The sequence below is a fragment of the Magnolia sinica genome, chromosome 14 (genome assembly GCF_029962835.1).
Source record: "Magnolia sinica isolate HGM2019 chromosome 14, MsV1, whole genome shotgun sequence".
Lineage (NCBI taxonomy): Eukaryota > Viridiplantae > Streptophyta > Magnoliopsida > Magnoliales > Magnoliaceae > Magnolia > Magnolia sinica.
Window position 1 is genome coordinate 71276957 of NC_080586.1, and position 19436 is coordinate 71296392.

The window sequence follows — 19436 nt, forward strand, 5'->3', positions numbered from 1 at the left end:
GGTGTGTCGGTAACATAGGTCCTCGTGAAGCACCACCCAGCTATTTTGATTTGCAAAGAAATTCTTTGATAAATTCAGAATTCACGATGAATTTTTTAAAATTCTTTTTTCTTAAAACAATAATAATATCCTGTCATGATGAGTTATGGAAACTAGTCATGGCTTATTAAGATATTCCCACATATACATCTTATAATGTATCATGGACTGCCTTTTCAATCTCACTTGTCAAAGTGCCTCAACATCTTTTAGTCTGTTATTTTGACAGCTTAGTACTATCAAAATTCAACAAGTTTGGCTCTAAATATTCAAAGGATTTCATAAATTCCCTAGACGTTTTTTTACTTTAACAAGTTTAAAATCTTATCAAGCCATCAATTGAGAGTTAGGTGTTAATATTGCTCAATTTTTTTTAAAAAAAAATCTTTTAACACTAAAAGGATCAAAAAACAAAAAATTGAACACTTTGGTGACAAAAGGTCACCCAAAAACAAAATCTTTAGTGCCAAAGGGTGAATATATTTTTATTTTTAAGAGATTTTTAATGATTTTTTTTCAAAAATTTCGATTTCTTATGGTAATGTCTTTATGAATCGAAAAGTCTAGCCGATGCTAGGAGAGAATTACTGAAATGCCTTCGGTTAGTTTTTCTTTGAAAACCAAAGCCAGAATGGAGCATAAGATTAGGTGAGATGGAATTGCATTTGATCCCATGCAAATTCCATCAAGTGTTTGAAAACAACAGTAATAATTGAATTAATCTTGTTATCATATTATCCGGTCCCAATAGTAGATAGTGTAGGATTTTTAGCAGATTTCAAAATTCACTACATCTTTGGGCCCTACATTGATGTATGTGTTTTATCCACATTTTTCATTTAAATGCGCCCTTTACACTTGACATTGGAGTTGCATATACGTATAGGTGACCGGCATTAGTTGTGAAACTTGGTCAATTGATTACAATTCCATGGTCTACCAAATGCAAATTTTACTTAATACCATTTTTTTTTTCCAAAGGAAGAATTTAATCCCAAATCTTACAGACAAAATACCATGGTATTTCCAAACATGCGATCATTGTGCAATAGTAGTGTTAAATCCATCTAATGAAATTCCATATCATTCAATTTTGAATACCAAATAGTCGAGAGTTGAAAGGTCCACATCGTTTGCATATGACATTCGACTCATCTAACATATGCACCCTAACAAGATAATTACCCAAATACAAATTGGGGGATGGGTTGCAAGTGAATTTGAATGTTTTGGGGTAGTGTAAATTATTTTTTATGATATGACCCACCATATTTTTTGTGCATCTAGCGTGATGATGGGGTGCATCTTAATTTTCAACCATAGAGGCATTATTTCGTAAAATCAGATTAGCTAATAATTTTGCTGTAAAATTTTCTATATTTAAAAGGTGATTTTACATAAAACTAGATTCTTAATATACAAATGTAAGCCTTTTCAATAAATAAATAAATTAATTAAATTAAATAAAACTACCTCATTAATGTAAGTAATTATATATCATTCCAGTATCTACATTTTATATTCTCAATGGTGCCAGAAAAGGGGCAGGCTTGGGTGGTCTACCCTGATATTTATGTGAAATCCATCTCGATCATCAAGTGTGCCATCTTTTGTTAGGCCCCACCTGAGCATGGAATTTTTTATCCAGATTTCTGCTAATACATGTGTGGCCCACCTGATGATTCTATTTATATCAGTTTGATTTTATAGAAATTGTCATGTAGGCAGTGGAGATGGGCCGTGGAACGACTGCAATCTCACACACGTGTGTGCTTCCTCTCCACTTGTGAGGAGCCAGCACACTAATGGGTCCACTTTTCATTTAGTCATCCCCGTGGACACTCCAGATGTTTCATTCGTGGAATGTGGCCCATCTAAGGTGAGTGGGATCCACTCACGATTATCATATCTACATGGAATTCCTTACCTCTTCTATCCAATTGACCAAATCAACTGAACCCATGTCGTAGGCTATGAGCCCTGCTATGGACTTGGGTTCGGTAGTGACCCCTCCATAACTGAGGTCTAGGTATCGGTTCATGCTGTGGGGCCCACCATGATGTATGTGTTTTATCCATGCTGTCCATCTACTTTTCCAGATCATTTTAGGGCATGTGCCCAAAAAAATGAGGTAATCCAAATCTTATGTGGACCACACCACAAAAAAAACATCGGGGATTGAATACCCAACATTAAAAACTTCCCAAAGCCACTGTAATGCTTATTTTCCATCGAATGCGTTGATTAACAGAGGCTCCCATGAAATGACAATAGAAATATCAGCTTGATCCAAAACTTTTGTAGAGGCCAAAATTATTTTAATGGTGAGTGTTCAATCACCACTATTTCCTATGATGTGGTCCACCTGAGATTTGGATCTACTTCATTTTCGGGCTTATACTCTAAAATCCACTGTAAAAATAGATGGACAGAGTGGATAAAACACATGTTATGGTGGCCCACGGAGCTTCCCAACAGGACACAACAACTATGCAATCTACAACACCAATGCAATCCACACCCAGATCCATACCTCAAGTGGCAGACTGAGTGAGAGATACCTCGTTTTCAACACTGAGGTCTTGGCATCGATCCCAAGTGGCGTCGCTAGCAGTGGCATCGATCCCAAGTGGGGGTGGCTAACAGTGAAGTGTCACCTGACAGTGTTGTGTACTAACAAGCTAACCCAAAAAAAAAAAAAAAAAACACCTATGCAATCCAGGGGGTTCCATCCAACCTGTTAGTACGTCCATAACCATCTAGATGAAGGGACCGCACAAATATAAGCTTGATTCAAAACTTTTGTAGCCCACAAGATTTAACGGTAAATCACCGCTGTTTCATGTGGTGTGGTCCACCTAAGATTCGTACTTGCTTCATTTTTTTCTATTATTTTTAAAATAATTTTTTAAAATGAATAGACGGCTTGGATTTAATGCACACATATCAAGGTGGCCCCACAGTCAAGGATCCACCAACTTCGGTGGATCCGGCAATCCGCTACCTTGCTTAATCTCAAGGCCGGCCGGAATGGATATTAATATACACATTAAGCCAAGCATGACCGGTTAGGATAATTCACTACAACAAAAACAGGCATGAACGGCAATTTGCGCTACTCTTTCAACGGCGCTATTTAAGACCTCCCCGACGGATAACTTACCATAAATAATTAAAAAAAGATCCTACTGGCCTGCGCGACTCTCTCCTATTTCCTACCGCTGACTCTATTTCCTACCCCTGACACTCTCTCTCTCTCTCTCTCTCTCTCTCTGCAACTCCACGACTCTCTCTCTCTCTCCTTCTCTCTCTCTCTCTTTCTCTGCAACTCCACGACTCTCTCCTTCTCTCTCTCTCTCACGGCTGCTTTGGGATCTCTCCAGTTGCAGCAACCTGCTTTGGGATCTCACCATAGTATCTAGATCTGCTACTCTCTTGTTTCCTAGGGTTTTGGATCTATTTTCTGCACTTTGCTCTCTCTCTCTCTCTCTCTCTCTCTCTCTCTCTCTCACCATCCCTCAAAGCCCTAGCCCTCTCTCTCTCTATCTCCTCGGCCCTCTGCTGCAGTTTGGCCTTATGCTGCTCGTAAATCTCGGATTCTTAGGTATGATGTAACGTTTTTCCCTTCTCGTTGTTGCTTTTTGCAATTTATAATACCTGATTAGGGATATGCATTGTCGAATCCCTAATTAGGGATTTGTATAAGAAATCCCTAATTAGGGATGTGTATTGTCGAATCACTAGTTGGGGATTTGCATTGTCGAATCCCTTTTTAGGGATTTGTATTGTCAAATTCATCATTAGGGATTTGTCTTGTCCAATCCCTAACTAGTTGGGGATTTGAGGACTTCTAAAATTGGGGATTTTCTGATTTTACAAATTGGGGTTTTTAGGAATCGGAGATGTGAGGATTTTAGGAATAAAGAAAATAAGTTTTTAATCTTGGGTTTGAAGGTTAAGCATTGGCTAATTGATGTGGGTGTTTGACATAAATGGTTGGCTCCATTGTAGATATGGCATACTTCATTTGTTCCATTGTATATTGGAGATGCAATGGCTTGAGATTGGTAGCTAGAATTCTACCCACCTGCATAAGGTTGGCAATGGGTGGTAAGTTTGTCATTGCACCTTCCATTCTTTTCTCAAGAAATTTTATTTCAGAAAGAAAGGTTTTCACATTTTCATTCGCTAATATTTATTATTGAGAAATTCTACCATGGCCACATGCTTCATGGAGTTCTGCGAAGTGTACATCAGAATATGTCCAATGTACATATGGTGCCTGTGCATTGTGATCAGCCCATCGATTTTGTGGACCCAAAAAGCAATGGTATCTGACTGTTCTCGGCTTCTAGCCAGACATCTGCTCAGTGGCCTGTAGAGGACAATTAACCCAAAAAGAGCAAATGTACATGTTCAGTGGGCAAAACTTGCAATAAGTTGGTGGCCAAAATTATTGAAAAATGGTTATGCTGATAGCCTACCCATATTGTGGCCAATGAGATCCATGGTACCGGTCAGCACAGATGTTTGCCATGTGTAATTAAGGACACTTCACAAATGTGTGTTTTAATAGCAAAGCTATCTTGATGTCATAAAAAAATGCTCTGAATCACGCTTCACCACAAGTGCTTGTCTTTGACTCTATATAGCATTCTATCTGTAATATCAGCCTGATCTCTTTATGTGTAAACTGAAGAATTTTCACTTTTTGTTATAGTTGTGTATATAACAAGGCTGAATAATGTTAGATGAGGACTCATCATCTGCAACTGAAATGTTGCTTGTAACCTCATCCAATGCTTATTTAGCAGTGTGTAGGACATTTGAGCCTATATGCATACTCCATCATGAAGATCACCCGTCACACAAATCAGATCTGTCACCCATCAGACGAACACCCTATATGGAAACAGCACATGATGTTCTGATTCAACTTGTACTTGGATGGCTGGATTGGCATGATTATTGAACTGGGTGATCATGGTCATGCCACCTTAAACATGGCCCAGATTTCCTAATTCCTACATGTGCGTTACAATGGCATTTCAACGAGTTTCCATGTTATGATCACATGAAACTTGTTTTGGTGATCAGTCATCATGTCAATTAATTATTATAGAGGTGTCATGGTCAATTTTCTGTAATCCAGTGGATGGTTCGAAGGTGGATAAGATATCTTGGGTTAGAGGAAGCCACGAGGCTTATGATTTGGAATAATAGTGATCCCAGTTTCAGCCTCAGGTTCTTCTCTTATCACATTTTCTTCAGTCGATGATCTTATGTCTGCTGATGCGTGGCTGATTTGCAGCCACCTCTTGATGTAGAGCGGGTTGCGGACAGTTTCATGGCCAAGATGGATCAGAAAAGGCCCGGTCGATGACAGAAGTGATCCGGACCATCGGACCTTAGATCGGGCATATCTCGCAATCCGGAATGAGTTATCTGACGTAAAATATATGATTTTGGGGTAGAACGAGCTACTTTAGCCAACCAACCCTGCTATGCTGGGTTGTGCAGCCCAGAATTGCGAAAAACCCCTTGATCGACGGTCGTTTCCCTGTTTTAATTTCGTTTTTACTATAAATAGTAAGTTTTAGTTTGATTATAACTCTTCATCCGTCGGGCTTTAGGAGTTGCGCCCAACATGAAAAGAGCTTAGAATAAGTAGGAGAACGGTTTGGTAAAGCCAAATAGGACACTTACTATTTTTGGCCGAAAACCTTGCGCACTAGTAGACATCACGACCGTCTATAAATAGTAAGTTTACTATTTATAGTAAGTCGCGGATTCTAGGAGTTTGAGTTGTAGTTTGATTATGATTTCTTTCCCATTGCTTGATACCCTTATTTAAAGGGTTGTGAACTTGTTTTTAATTATTCATTAATCAATTTCGAATTTATTAGAATTTATTTCTATTTTCTGCTTTCTTTCCTCGTGGATTCGAGAAGTCTCTGTGAGGAGTCCAGAGAAGTTCCGTGGATTCGGAATAGTTATCCTCTTGAGGAAGATGGTGCTCGACCTCACGTCCTCCTCTGTGTCACCTCTTCAAATGACAGGGAAACAGTGCGAAAGGTTTTACAAGAGCTAACCTTGTTGAGTAGCTGACAATACTAAAGGTGCTTTACTCATATTTTCTATTGTGCAAACTATATGATTTGTAATTTATCTGTGTTAAGTATTTTGTTTTTCTTACACGGGCTATCATTAACAACCTCAAAAATAAACTTTCTACTGACGTGCCCCTCACTTTTATGCAAATAACAATCATCATCTGATTTGAGCTTGCCATCAATTGCAGAGTATGATGCTTGATATGTATGCATTCAAAGCGTGTACATGAGGCATGCATTAACTCGAAATAAACTGATTAAATAAGTGTAGTTTTTGGTTCACGGTGCATGTAAAATGCGACCTTACAATTTGGACTATTTGATTTGAAGTGATTGCATGCCGCATGCAATGTCCAAGTATTTTCAACTAAGTTTTTGGTTCATGATGCATCCACATTCCGAGCCTCATATGTTGCCACATGCAGCCAAACACTATGTGAGAAGGTTGTTGACCATGCCTTCTTTGAAACCTTCCATTTTTATGAATTATGTCTTGAGATGATGGCACATAGTTTGGGTATTTAAGTAAACAATCATTGATGCACTCTTATGATGGAAGTTTAACTGCATTTTGTTTACTTTCAGGCAATAGGAAGAGATGGACAGGATAGAAATTCTTCTAGTGACCAGTCATGCATTCTCTTTTAGACTCTTTTTCCTGCCCTTCGGCATTATGTTGCTAGAAAATCTCTTGGTTTTTTTTTATATTGATTATAAGTTTAGTTTTCCTCTGGCATTTGGAAACCTCTAAGCATCTGAAAGGGCATTTTTTTTCCTAGCACATGTAGTTATAATCTTCATTTTATTGTCACCAACAGATAACGTTCTGGTTTTGCCCTTCATTACAATGGTCCCTTGCATTTGGGTGTGGTCGGCTGAATCACGAAATACTCCAAAGGTTCTTTCTATCTACCAAGGTGTCATCTAGTTGATTATTTTACCAGGTATGGATGTTTTAATGAGTGGGGAATATCATGGTGCAGTGCTTAGAGGGCTTCAAGCATCTATTTACTTTCCTGCTTAGGTGTTGTGATTTTACATTTAAAAAAAAAAAAAAAAACTGAAATTCAAAATCGGAATTGATTTTGATTTCACTATCTATGCCTTGAAATCCATTTTATTTTTGATTTGAGATTTCAATCGATTCCTCTCTCTCTCAGCTGGAAGAAGGAGAGCTGCTAGCTTGGCTAGAAACATCAGATTCTTATCTACTTAGGCATCAGTTGATATGAATTGCCTGGCTTTGCTGCCTAAATTCTTCTCCTTAAATTAATCCCTGTGAGTTATGTTGAGTGAGCTTTGCCCTGAATTAGGCAACTTGCATCAGTTTCCCTACATATAGGCAAATGGATTAAAAATTGGTTTTGACATACGGTATCACTCACCACCAAAACTCATGACAGTTGATATAGGGCCAATATAGAGTGAGCTCTGTTCAGTCCAAATCAGATAGTTAGGTTTTTTAATAACTGTTTTCTTAGAGATATGGTTCATCCTGCAAAAAGATGGTTCTGATGGTTGTATTTAAGTGCCTCATTTGAGATGGATGAATGTCAAACTCCTCTTCCATGTCATTAAGAGGGAGTTTAGGACCACTCGATTGGTGCTAGTTAGAGTTATGTCACTAGTGTGAAAACTAGTGCAGGGATTCAACCATTTCTTTGGCTCATTTAATAGACTTAGCAGTGTGTTTGCAGAGACATCTGAAATAATATACAGTTTTATAGAGAAAGAGAATTGTAGAGTGGTCTACACTACATGGTAATATGCATAGCTTAGAATATTTTGAATGGTTGCAGAGTTTTGTAGTAAATTTTGTTCCTTAGGCCTATTATGCCAAAGTAGAGCATTCAAATGGTTTTTTTTTTTTTACCTATGCATCGCTTTGTTCATTTCATAGGAATCAACACCTTTACATTCGGGCACCCCTTCATAAAATAGGGAGCCTATCATAGGAAAAAAAAAAACTGCACAAGGAAACCATAAGGGATCGCAACATCTTAATCGAACCCAAGCCAACCCAATCAAGAAAGACTGAACCTCTAACCTGTTGTGGAAGCTCAAATTGGTTATCAAACCAGGAATAAGACTGGGAAACGCTTCCTTGCTGGGCCATTAAATCTGCTGGTGCGTTCCCTTCCTTCAGGACATGTATAAAACTAGTTCGACCTCTCATCTTCAGCTGGTTTATCCTGAATATCCACGCCTTCCATTTCCAACCTGGCTTAGCCACCCCATTGAGCATATCTACAACTTGCCTTGAATCCGATTCAATAATGATTTTAGATAGGCCCCGTTGTAAACCAAGGGATAGGCCATCATGCACCGCTCGTAGCTCTGCAACGGTGTTAGAACCTACCCCATAACTAGCAAAAATGAATTCACCCTTCTCTCCTCTACAAATTTCACCCCCACCTGATCTTCCCGGATTTCCTCTGGCCTAACCATCTACATTTATTTTAAACCATCCAAACGGGGGCCTCTCCCATTTAACCACCAAGGCTCAACCGCCGGTTCTATTGTTAAGAGGCGAAACACTGTCAAGTAACAATAAGAGATCAATTCTATTTTCATAATCACCACCTCCACCATTAGCCCTAATATATTGGAACTGATAGTAGGGATGCAGCATGGCATTCATTTTTGAATTTTATAGATGCTTTGTGGAGAGATTTTTTTTTAAAATCTTTGTTTGATCCGTTAATAATGCATGCTTTGCTTTGTGAAATATAGGCAATGCTTAGCCAGCGATCATATGCATACTTTTCAGTTTGCTCAAGTGCAGCCTAGGGGTTCAACTTTCTTAACCCTTGGACTATTGGGACAGATCATGGATGGGTCATTCCTTGTTTTGGCTCTACTAATTTTCATTTGATGCGCTCTTTAAAGAAAGCAGCACGTCAATGGTAGAATTGAATGTAACATAAGTATGTGCACACTAAAGATTTGAGGCAGGGTGAATTATCAATCAGGTCCAACTATCTCTTTTCTGTATATTAGGTGGCAGATTCAAAATACATCAACGCTAATGCTCATCAGGTAACTGGTGTAAATCATTCCTTAACGGAATTGGTGGACATTTATTGGATGGTTAAATGAAGCTGTCCATGAGGCGGGTCCCACCATGTAGATGCCTTGGCCTGAGAATAGGCCGGTCCAATCATCAGGCCAGCTATACTTTCTTTTAGCAATCAGTTGGTTCTTTAAGCCATTTATCTTGTGGTGCGTTATACCTTATGCTTCATGTCTTACTTCAATATATTCCCAGGTTGTGATTTGGAAACAGTTGACGCCACATACTATTAGGTTGGATTATATATTCCTACTTGCTGAAAATTAGTTTTCTAGGCTGTTTTGGTTGATAATCTTGTTCTCGACTTTGCATCGAATTAAACCACATGCTCCATCATTTGTGCAGGCCCCCATCAATTTCTTTGAGTTCCATTCCTGCGAATGTACTCCATAGGCAGATACTTCATTCAGAATTAAACCACATGCGCCATCATTTTTGTTTTGGTTTTCGAGGGGAAACTGCTTCAAGTGTGACCACTTTGGCTAGCTATGTTCTTCTTGCTGTAACTCATTAATGTTTTATGCTTTTTCGATACCTCGCTAAAGAAATTTCTAATATAACATTGATGATAATTTGTGCTTTATTTTCTTTGCAGTCAGCGTAAGTGAAATTGAAGCATTGTATGAGCTTTTTAAGAAGATCAGCAATATTGTATGTTATTCAAAAAATAAGCAGACCTGCTACTCTGTCATTGCAGGAAGAGTTCTAATTGGCCCTGTGCCGTCTAATGTTGCATTCTAGTATTGGGATTTCCCATGTTGCTCTATTTGTCGAAACCCCATCTTTTTTCCCTTGTCACTCCTACGTGAAATAATAAAATGCTATGCTTTAGTTTATTTATATAATGGCTTTGGTGAAATAACAACTGTTCAAGGTCTCCATTAAATATGAACCATTGGTTGTAACTGTCTCATGGCTCATTCCATGATGAGGCCCACCAAATCAATGGCTTTGGTGACCAGAAGGTGTGCGCTTTAGGTATGATTGTGTGATGTGTGGATAGTCTCTTTAGGTATTTCACACCCTTTTTTTGATACAAGTTGAAGGCTTCTCTTCTTTTTAGTATATCTGCGTGTAAGTCTGTCATGTTGATAGTTCATTGATTGCTTGGAATTTCTTATTGCTAGACACTGATTGGCAGTAACTGGAAGAAAGTTTACACATGCTGGAATTTACATTTGAAAGTTGGGAATTGTGATCAGATTGCTAGATTTTTTATTTTTATTTTTGTAAGAACATATGCAAATGTTTATTTGACAATAAGGAGGTTGTCGGAAGGAGGAATATCAAGGTATTCCCAACCCATTGAAATACTTCAAGAAATAAATGTCCAGCCAGGCATTGAAATACCATTTCTAATGGGCTTTTGAATGTCACTCTAATGGAAGATACATTGCTTGGTAAAACTGAATATCAGGTGAAAAAGCTTGGGTTATCAAATTACGCCATGGCTTGGTAAAGCAAAGGGCGGATAGCTGGAGCTCCTCATGTAATATTAATATAAGTTAACCAAATATCTTTTGAGATAAAACTGTTGGGTATGTCTGTCAGATTTTGTGTTATAATAAAAGAGCATAAATGATGGGAGATGCATTTTCTGCATTAGATTTCCAGTTGCTGCAGACCACTTGTGAGAAAAAAGGCTGCATCATGTCTTCTGCGGTTGTATAGGAAGAATCCTGATGTTGTCAATGTAGATGGTAGGTAAGTAGGGATTCTGTATTCTACCTCTAATGGGGCCCTGTTGATTATTTATATATGCTCATCTGACTTTCTGTTTTAGCTACATTTCTTTTTAGGTCAAATCACATGACACAGCTTCTAGATGAGCCAATCTAGGGGTTTTGACACAGTTTCAAATAACCATGAAGCATATTGGAGTAGTCTTCCAAAATGTGTTGAAATTTTAGAGAGGCTTACTAGGAACCAGGATGTTCCACAAGAATACACCTACTGCAGGATCCCATCACCATGGCTTCAGGTTTGAATTCCTTTTGGAAGGCATTTTTTTTAAAAAAATTAAAAAAAATTCTTCCTAATTGTTTACTCAGAAACATGTAAGCATGTAGTAAAAAACCATGATTGGTTTTTTTCACATATTGAGAAGCATGCCATCTTTTCATCCCAGTAAAGATATTCCTCTATTAGAGTTTTGCAGGTTCTAGTTCATGGTTAGACAAATCGAAGGGACAATTGACGTCAAATCAGATCTGTGTGCCTATAAGGTATCAGTAGGGATGTCCTTAAGTTTTTTGTGGACAAGTAATGGTTGAATATGCCAACTCGAATTCTTATAATGCAGTCCTTAATTTCTTTCAGACAGTCCTTAATGGGCAACCAGAGAAGATACTTTCAGATATTTGCTAACAGTCTTCCTTTATCCCATCCAAGCTTTTCCTCTTATTTATTTATTTTTGTCTTCTATTGATGTCAGTTGTAGAATCAGAGTCCACCTCAAGGCTTGGGTGTCTGAATTTCAACTTCCAGTCTCAAATGTCGGACATCTCGGACACTTGAGACTTCAGGTTTTCTGATCTTGATTTCCTCTTTCTACTCTGTCCCTAATTCCTATTTAGGAATTGATATGTACACCCATCTTGGCAATGTGATTTCTTTAGTTTGCGGTTTCTTCTGCTCATGTAAGAGATCAATATGATTCAGAGACCTGAAAATCAGATAGAAGAGGACATTCCCCATAAATGTGCTAATGTGGTACACCTTCAAGATCCAGGTCATTCAACAAGTGGGACGCACTGTTGACATGCCCAAGCCAACAAATCAGGCCCGTTCACTCATCAGGTGGGTCACATTTGAAATTTGGATAGACCGATCGCCATCTCTTTTCTAATCTCTTCTTCTTTGCATATTGGTTGTTTCAGCCTCTATTGTTTGGAAATGCGTTGTTTTAATTATTTTGATAATTGGGGGCTTTTTGTTTTACTATTTGCGTAATGTATGATTTATCAGTGAAGAAGAAGCAAAGAAGAAGATCTATAATGTTTCTTATGATAGATATTTTGGTTTTGGATGTGAGATTGATGAGGAGACCTCAAATAAGCTAGAAGGATGGTATCAAGTGGTTTTAGATTTATGATGAAATTGTTGTCTGGTAAATATTTTCGCTGATTGTACATTAAAAAAATATTTTCCTGATTTTATCCTTCTCTTTACAGGTCTTCTTGGCGTCCTTCTTTTGCTGAGAACAAGGACTATGGAGGTAAGCATTTCAGCATCATGAGAAGATTCAAAAGTTTTCCTACTATCTTACTTTCTCAAAGCAACTTATGACATGAAAGTTCCATCTATGGCATTACATGTCATTGTTATGAGAGTTGCTAATATCTCCATCAATGCAGGTTGAGGTTGCTCTGAGAGATCTTATACTCTCAGATTATGCCAAGAAGAATAATGTAAACACCTCGGCACTGACACAGTCTGAAATTCGTGATATAATACTGGGGGCTGAGATAAATCCACCTTCACAACAGGGCCAACAGATTGCCGAGATTGAGAAGCAGGTGATGTGTTTAATAAAAGTCTATCAAGCTGAGAAGATTCTTTGCTAGTTTCACTTCGCTAATAATCTTTAGCAAATCTTCATGTGCAGGCGAAAGAAGTAAGCCAACATATAATAGTCACAACAAGGACAACAATTGTGCGATGAACTCATTGTCATCACAACAAGCCCCTATGAGCAAGCAGCATTTGGTTCTAAAACTGATTGGCATGTGAGAGCAATCTCAGCGACGAATCTATATCTTAGAGTCAATCATATTTGTGTGAACACCAAGGACATTAAGGTAAATAATTATGGCTATTTTCCATTGTATGCACTTTTTAACTTTCAAGGTTCAGGAAACTGAACTTATGTGAGTAATTCCTGATTACAGGAGACAAACTACACATACATCATGTTCAAGAACATTTTGAAGAAGTTTATTTGCATAACAGATCTTTGGACTCAAATTGCAGGATATTTGTATGGCATAAGCCCCCCAGATAACCCTCAAGTGAAGGAAATCCGATGTATTAGTTATCAATTAACATTAATATTTTTTAGCCAACTCATCAAATTGAAGATGTGTATTGTAAAAAATATTATATTTTTTTAATTGTCTAGTAAGATAAATTTTGTTTAATATTCAGTTTTATTTGTATGGCATCATTTTTATGTTTCAAATATTAAAAAAAATACAGGTTTCGATTGAATTATATACAATAAAAAAATTACTGGCATGCTAGGCCTTGTGAAAACTATCCAAAAAATTTTACCGGCGCTTGTGTAGAAATTTTACGGCCCTTTTTATGAGAAAAGGTGTTCAGAAGCCACTTAGCCGGCGCTCAGTAACTTTTACCAGCGCTTATTCGCGTTGAAAAAATACATTTAGCGGCGCTTAACTCACCTAGCACGCCAATCTTTTTCCGACATACCCATTTGCGGCGCTTGGTTAGCGCCGCTATTACTACTGCCGGCGCTTTAGATCTACCGGCGCCTTAGAACGCTGGTAAAAGCCCTAATTGTTATAGTTACAATTACTTAATCTAAAGGCCGGCTGAGATTTTATCCAAATCTATGCCCTTGGTTCAAAGCTAGGCTGGCCCATTGGCACCCCTAGTCTGATGGGTGGCCCTTTTTTCGAAAATCATACCTTGGGTATTTCGAGCCATTGCTTTTCCTCGCTTCCCTAGAAAGAGAGAAAAGTGTTGGCTCGGATCACCTGTTGTGATTTTTGATGGTGGGACCCATTCCAAACACCTGTGCCACGTAGTGCAAGTATAGAGAGCTAAAATATAGGATGTATAGCTTCGGTGTGGTGGATTCCTGACTGTGGGGCCCACAGTGATGTATTTTACTTACATCCGTGGTGTCCATCCATTTTGAGAGCTCATTTTAAAGCATGATATTAAAATTGAAGTAGATCCAAATCTCAGGTGGACTACACCACATGAAACAGTGATGATTACCATTTAAAAACTTCTTGTGGGCCATGAAAGATTTATATCAGGCCAATATTTGTGTGGTCCCTTCATCCAGATCTTTGTGACCCTATCAACAGGTTGGATGGAAAATAAATATCTCAGTGGCCTCCAGGAAGTTTTAATGGTGGGCATTCAATCACCACTACTTCATGTGGTATGGTCCAGTTGAGATTTGGATAAGTTTCATTTTTTGGATCTTGCACTAAAAACATATTTCAAAACGGATGGATATATGGTGTGAATTTATGTCACATACATCACGGTGGGCCCCATGGTTAGAGATCTATCCAAAACCTAAGCAGATTGAAATCTCCCGTGGACCATAGCATACCATTCGCAAAAGTTATAAATTATAATTAAAAACTTCTGGTCGGCTACAAAAGTTTCGATCAGTTTGATATTTGTATTTACATTCATCCTTATCTGGTTGATCTTACCGAGGAGTCGAATGAAAAATAAACATTAATGATCTTCGTACAACCGGCCCATGTAATTTGTAATGGTGAGCGTTTAATCACCACTGTTTCATGTGATGTGGTCCACATGAGTATTGGATCTAATTAATTTTTGAAATCACCACCTCAAATGAGCTTTAGAAACAGATGGACGGCGTGGATGTAAAAATCATCAAGGTTGACCATACGGTAAGGGTATGGTGACATCTAATCCGTTTCCCCACGTATTCCTCGCTGACTTCATCCGTGAGGTGTTAACGGGGTAACGCCTGATCCAGTCCCCAACGTATTCTTCTGCAGATGACATCATCAATGATGTCATTCCATCCGTTTTATGAATAATCTAACATGCATTAATTTATAAAAGTGGTACCATGTGATGGATGGAAGCAGACTAGGTGGTGTTGATGTGGTGGGCCTGACGTGAAGTACATGTTTTTTATCCACTCCGTCCATCCTATTTTCCATTTCATTTTAGGTCATAAACCCAAAAAATGAAGCAAATCCATAGATCAAGTGGACCACACTATAATAAATAATGGGATAATGACATCGATTGTCGAAACCTATCCGGGCCTCACTGTAATGATTATTATCATCCAACCTGTTAATAATATTACTCAGATCTGAATGAAGGGAAACCACAAATATCAAATTGATCCAAAATTTCTACAAACCCTAAAAAGTTTTTTTAATGATGGACATTTAATCACTACTGGTGTGGTCTATTTGATGTACAGATTTACTTCATTTATTGGTTAGTACCCTAAAATAAGTGGAAAAATGAATGGACGGCATGGATATAAAACATATACATCATGTTGTCCTTTAATATCCAGCACATCAGCAAACCACCATTAGGATTGGTATTCGGCTATTCGCAAGACCACCTTATCCACATCCACGATGGAAGGGGAACGGATTGGCTACTCCCCCTGCCACCAGCCAATGGCTGGTGGTAGGTGCTTTGTGGCCCCCTCTATGATATATGTGTTTCACCCATGCTGTCCACTTATTTTAATACATCATTTTATGGTATGGAACCAAAATTTAGATATATACCAATCTCGATTGGGCCATATTACAGGAAACAGTCTTGAATGAATGTCTACCATTAAAAACTTTTTGGGGGTCATAAAAGTTTTGGAGCAAGCTGATCTTTGTTTTTTTACCTTCATTTTGGTCTGTATGACCTAATCAACATATTAGATGTCAAACAACCAGTGCATTGGGCCTAAGAAGTATTTTAATGATAGATATCCAATCACTATTGTTTTCCAGTGGTGTGGTCCACCTGAGATTTATATTCCTCTCATTTTTGGTACCAAGTACTAAGATGATCTGCAAAAATGGATGAACGGAATAGATGAAACACATACATCATGGTGGAGCCCACAGAGCACCCACCAACAGCCAATGGCTGGTAGTCGGTCATCCATGCCGTCCATATGATTTTAAAGATCATTTTATTATATGAGACCAAAAATTAGGTATATCCCAATCTCAAGTGGAGCACATTACAGGAAATAGTGTTGAATGAGCGTCGACCATTAAAAACCTTTTTGGGGCCATAAAAGTTTTGGATCAAGATGATCTTTGTTTTTTCCCTTCATCTGGTCCTTTATGACCTAATCAACAGATTGGATGTCAAATAAACAGTATAGTGGGCTTTAGGAGGATTTTAATGGTGGATATCCAATCACTATTATTTTCCTTTGGTATATTGTACCTGAGATTTATATCCATCTCAATTTTGGCATAATGCCCTAAAATGATATTTAAAAGTGGGTGAACGGAATGGATGGAACAAATACACCATGGTGGGCCCACAGAGCACCGACCACCAGCCCAGTAGCCCAACTGTTTCCACGGATTAAGTGTTACCTTGGTGCGACCGACTAAGGTGTTATCTTTGATGTGGCCGCATATTATATGTTCCCATACATATGCTTGTCAGATAAAGGTCTGCTCAGCTTATGAAAATTGATGGTCCCACTTTAACTGCTCCTATTGTGCCACGTCACACATTCTACTTTACCAAATAATGCCTCTGGCATTGGAAATGCTCAGAAAATGCTTAGGAAAGGGGTTATTATGGTATTTTTTTGAAAGTGGTAAAGTGGAGAATTGTGAGTCGCACGGGAGTTTTGTATGATATCCAACCCATTATCTTTTATAAGAACAAAAAAATTTGGAGAAATTTTCGACTGAATATCCCACCTTTTACTCACCGTCTTTTCCCACGCTCTCGAACTTTACTTTCCTCAACTAGACCATTCTGTACGGACACTCTATTTTCCGACCCTCGCATTCAGTATGTTTGAGCTTCCATTCTGTACATATATAGCTACGGATTATAACCGTAGCTATTTGTACCGTGGCCATTGCTGTCTAGGGCCTCTGCACAGTGTATTCTGCAAACCTACGCTACCAATAGCTACCTATAGTTCTACAGACTGGACCATCTACAAATAGTGTCTGTATAGAATGGTTTTGTTTGAGAGCAAATGACAGTGGGTAAAAGGTAGGGCTTACAGTCGGAATTTTCTCAAATTTTTGGTTGATTTAAAGATAAGGTGAGTGGAAATCGGATTGTGTACTGAGTTACTCGTTACGCTTTTATTGTACTCGGTAAACTCATTTGAGCCTACTGTGAATGTGTGTGGGTTATCCACACCGTCCATTAGTTTTCCAACTCCTTTTTGTGGTTGAGCCAAAAATTGAAGCATGCCCAAAGCTCAAGTGGACCACACCACAGGAAACAGTGGGAATAATGACTTCCATCATTGAAACCTTACTAGGGCCCACAGTGATGTTTATTTGTCATCCAACCTGTTTATAAGATCAGATGGACATGGATGAAGGGAAAACACAAATAATAGATTGATCCAAAACTTCTGTGGCCCCTAAGAAATTTTCAACAGTAGAATTTCAATTCACACTGTTTCCGGTGGTGAGGTCTACTTGAGATTTGGATATACTTCGTTTTTTGTCTAAAGCCCTCAAATTATCTGTTACAATGTATGGATGGAGTCAATAAAATATGTAAATCAGGGTGGACCCCACAGAGTTTACTCAGTACGCAATCCACGTCTAGGTGGCCCGCACCATGAGAATAATAAAAAACATCAAAATTTACATGCAAGCCCATCTAGTGATCTTATTAGAAAGATTTTTGGTTCATATAATTATCATTGTTGGATGGTTTCGAAGCTTTACATGTGGGCCCTAAAAATTTCTTACTTTATTTATTTTTAAATAAAAATAACATATGAGGGTAGTTTAGTAACTTCACTATGATCAGTTGAGTTCCACTGTAATGTTTATATGCCATCCAACTGTTCATAACACATCAAACGTTCATAAGATCATTCTGAGTTGGACAAATGGAAAGTACACAAATTTTAGTCCGATTCAAAGGTTTTGTGGCTTTATGATTGTTTTAATGGTGGGCGTGCAATCTCCACTGCATTCTATCGTCTGACCCACTTGTGCTCTGTATCTACCTCGTTTTTCAGTCCATGCCTTAAGAGCTCGCAAACATATGAACATTCCGGATTTGGCATGAAATGTCTTAGGCCTAGTAAATGTTTCAACAGTGGGCACTTTATCCCAATAATTCCTCTGTGTGTGGCCTACTTGAGCTTTAAATTTGTCTATTTTTGAGCTATGTCCTAAATTGATTAGGCAAAATAAATGGATACCACGGATTTCTTAGAAATCAACGGTGGCCCAACAAATGTTTCAATGGTGGGTGCTGGATCACTGTCACTTTTTTGGGCTCATCCCCTAAAATAGGAAGCAAAACAATAAATAAGGTCGATTTCTTACTGACATCATCGTGGGCCCCACATAGCTTTCAAACTCAGGACATTTTCTCCGTATCTCTATCTACAGCCTTCATCACCAACCTCCATTTGGCAAATAGGGGTAGGACTATCATTTGGCAAATGTAAAATCATACAAAAAAGTAAATTAGTGATATTTATCATCAACCACGGGTAAGATTGTCTTTTCCATAGTTACGGGCCACTTCCTTTATGGAATAAGTAGGGTGGTTTTAGATAATAATTTAAAATAGCTGCAAGTCCGTGTATGGAATAAGTAGGCTGGTTTTAGATAATAATTTAAAATAAGAGGTTTTTGGTCCATTGCTCAAACAAGCGGGCGGCCATATGGGAAATCCCCCTTTTTAGCCAATGATTCAATTAGAGCTGTACATGAGCAGCAAAAGCTCGGTAACTCACTCGACTTAGCTCGAAAAAGCTTGACTCAACTCGGAACTCACTCGAGTCAAGCCAAGTTCGAGCTGATTTTTGGAGCTCAAAATGAGATCGAGCTTGACCCAGGTCGACTCGGACTCGACTCGTGTATAGGGTATATATATCATTCCCAAACAAAAAAACCCTACCCCTTTTGAAAAGTACCCGCCCATGCGTCCAACCCCTTCCCAAACAAAAAAACCCTACCCCTTTTGAAAAGTACTCCACCCATGCGCCCAACCCCTCTCTCCCAGTCCTCCATCTCTTCCGGCGACCGGCGAGTCGTCCGTCCCCCCCCCCCCCCCCCCCCCCCCTTACTTTCTCCCACATCCAGTCATCCTCACCTACACTCTCTCTCTCTCTACTCTTTCCCTCACCCTCAACCTTTTACCCATACCGCACGGCCTCCCTGTCGGCTATTACCCGCACCGCACGATCACCCCTGTCTGTTGTCGCCCGCCCATGCGGCCCTGCCAGTCCGGTGTTCGGTCGCCTCTGCCAGCTACCACTGCTC

General features: G+C 38.8%; 1 protein-coding gene across 2 annotated transcripts; it reads left to right on the forward strand.

The window, feature by feature from the left end:
* The first annotated feature begins 11872 nt into the window (after positions 1-11872).
* Positions 11873-13020, forward strand: LOC131225523 (pre-mRNA-processing-splicing factor 8A-like). 2 transcript variants are annotated; one of them, XM_058221062.1, is made up of 4 exons: positions 11873-12024; positions 12193-12442; positions 12582-12743; positions 12833-13020. In XM_058221062.1, exons 2-4 carry the CDS (start codon positions 12437-12439, stop codon positions 12887-12889), a joined length of 225 nt encoding a protein of 74 aa, XP_058077045.1. In that variant the 5' UTR covers positions 11873-12024; positions 12193-12436; the 3' UTR covers positions 12890-13020. The 2 variants fall into 2 exon arrangements, with proteins under 2 accessions (XP_058077045.1, XP_058077044.1); XM_058221061.1 differs by having other exon boundaries at positions 12399-12442.
* Positions 13021-19436: the final 6416 nt, after the last annotated feature.

Bases quoted from the DNA above. Each gene is read 5' to 3' on its own strand.
- LOC131225523 (XM_058221062.1), top strand. The intron at 12,744-12,832 runs GTGATGTGTTTA...CTTCATGTGCAG, and splicing joins TTGCCGAGATTGAGAAGCAG to GCGAAAGAAGTAAGCCAACA.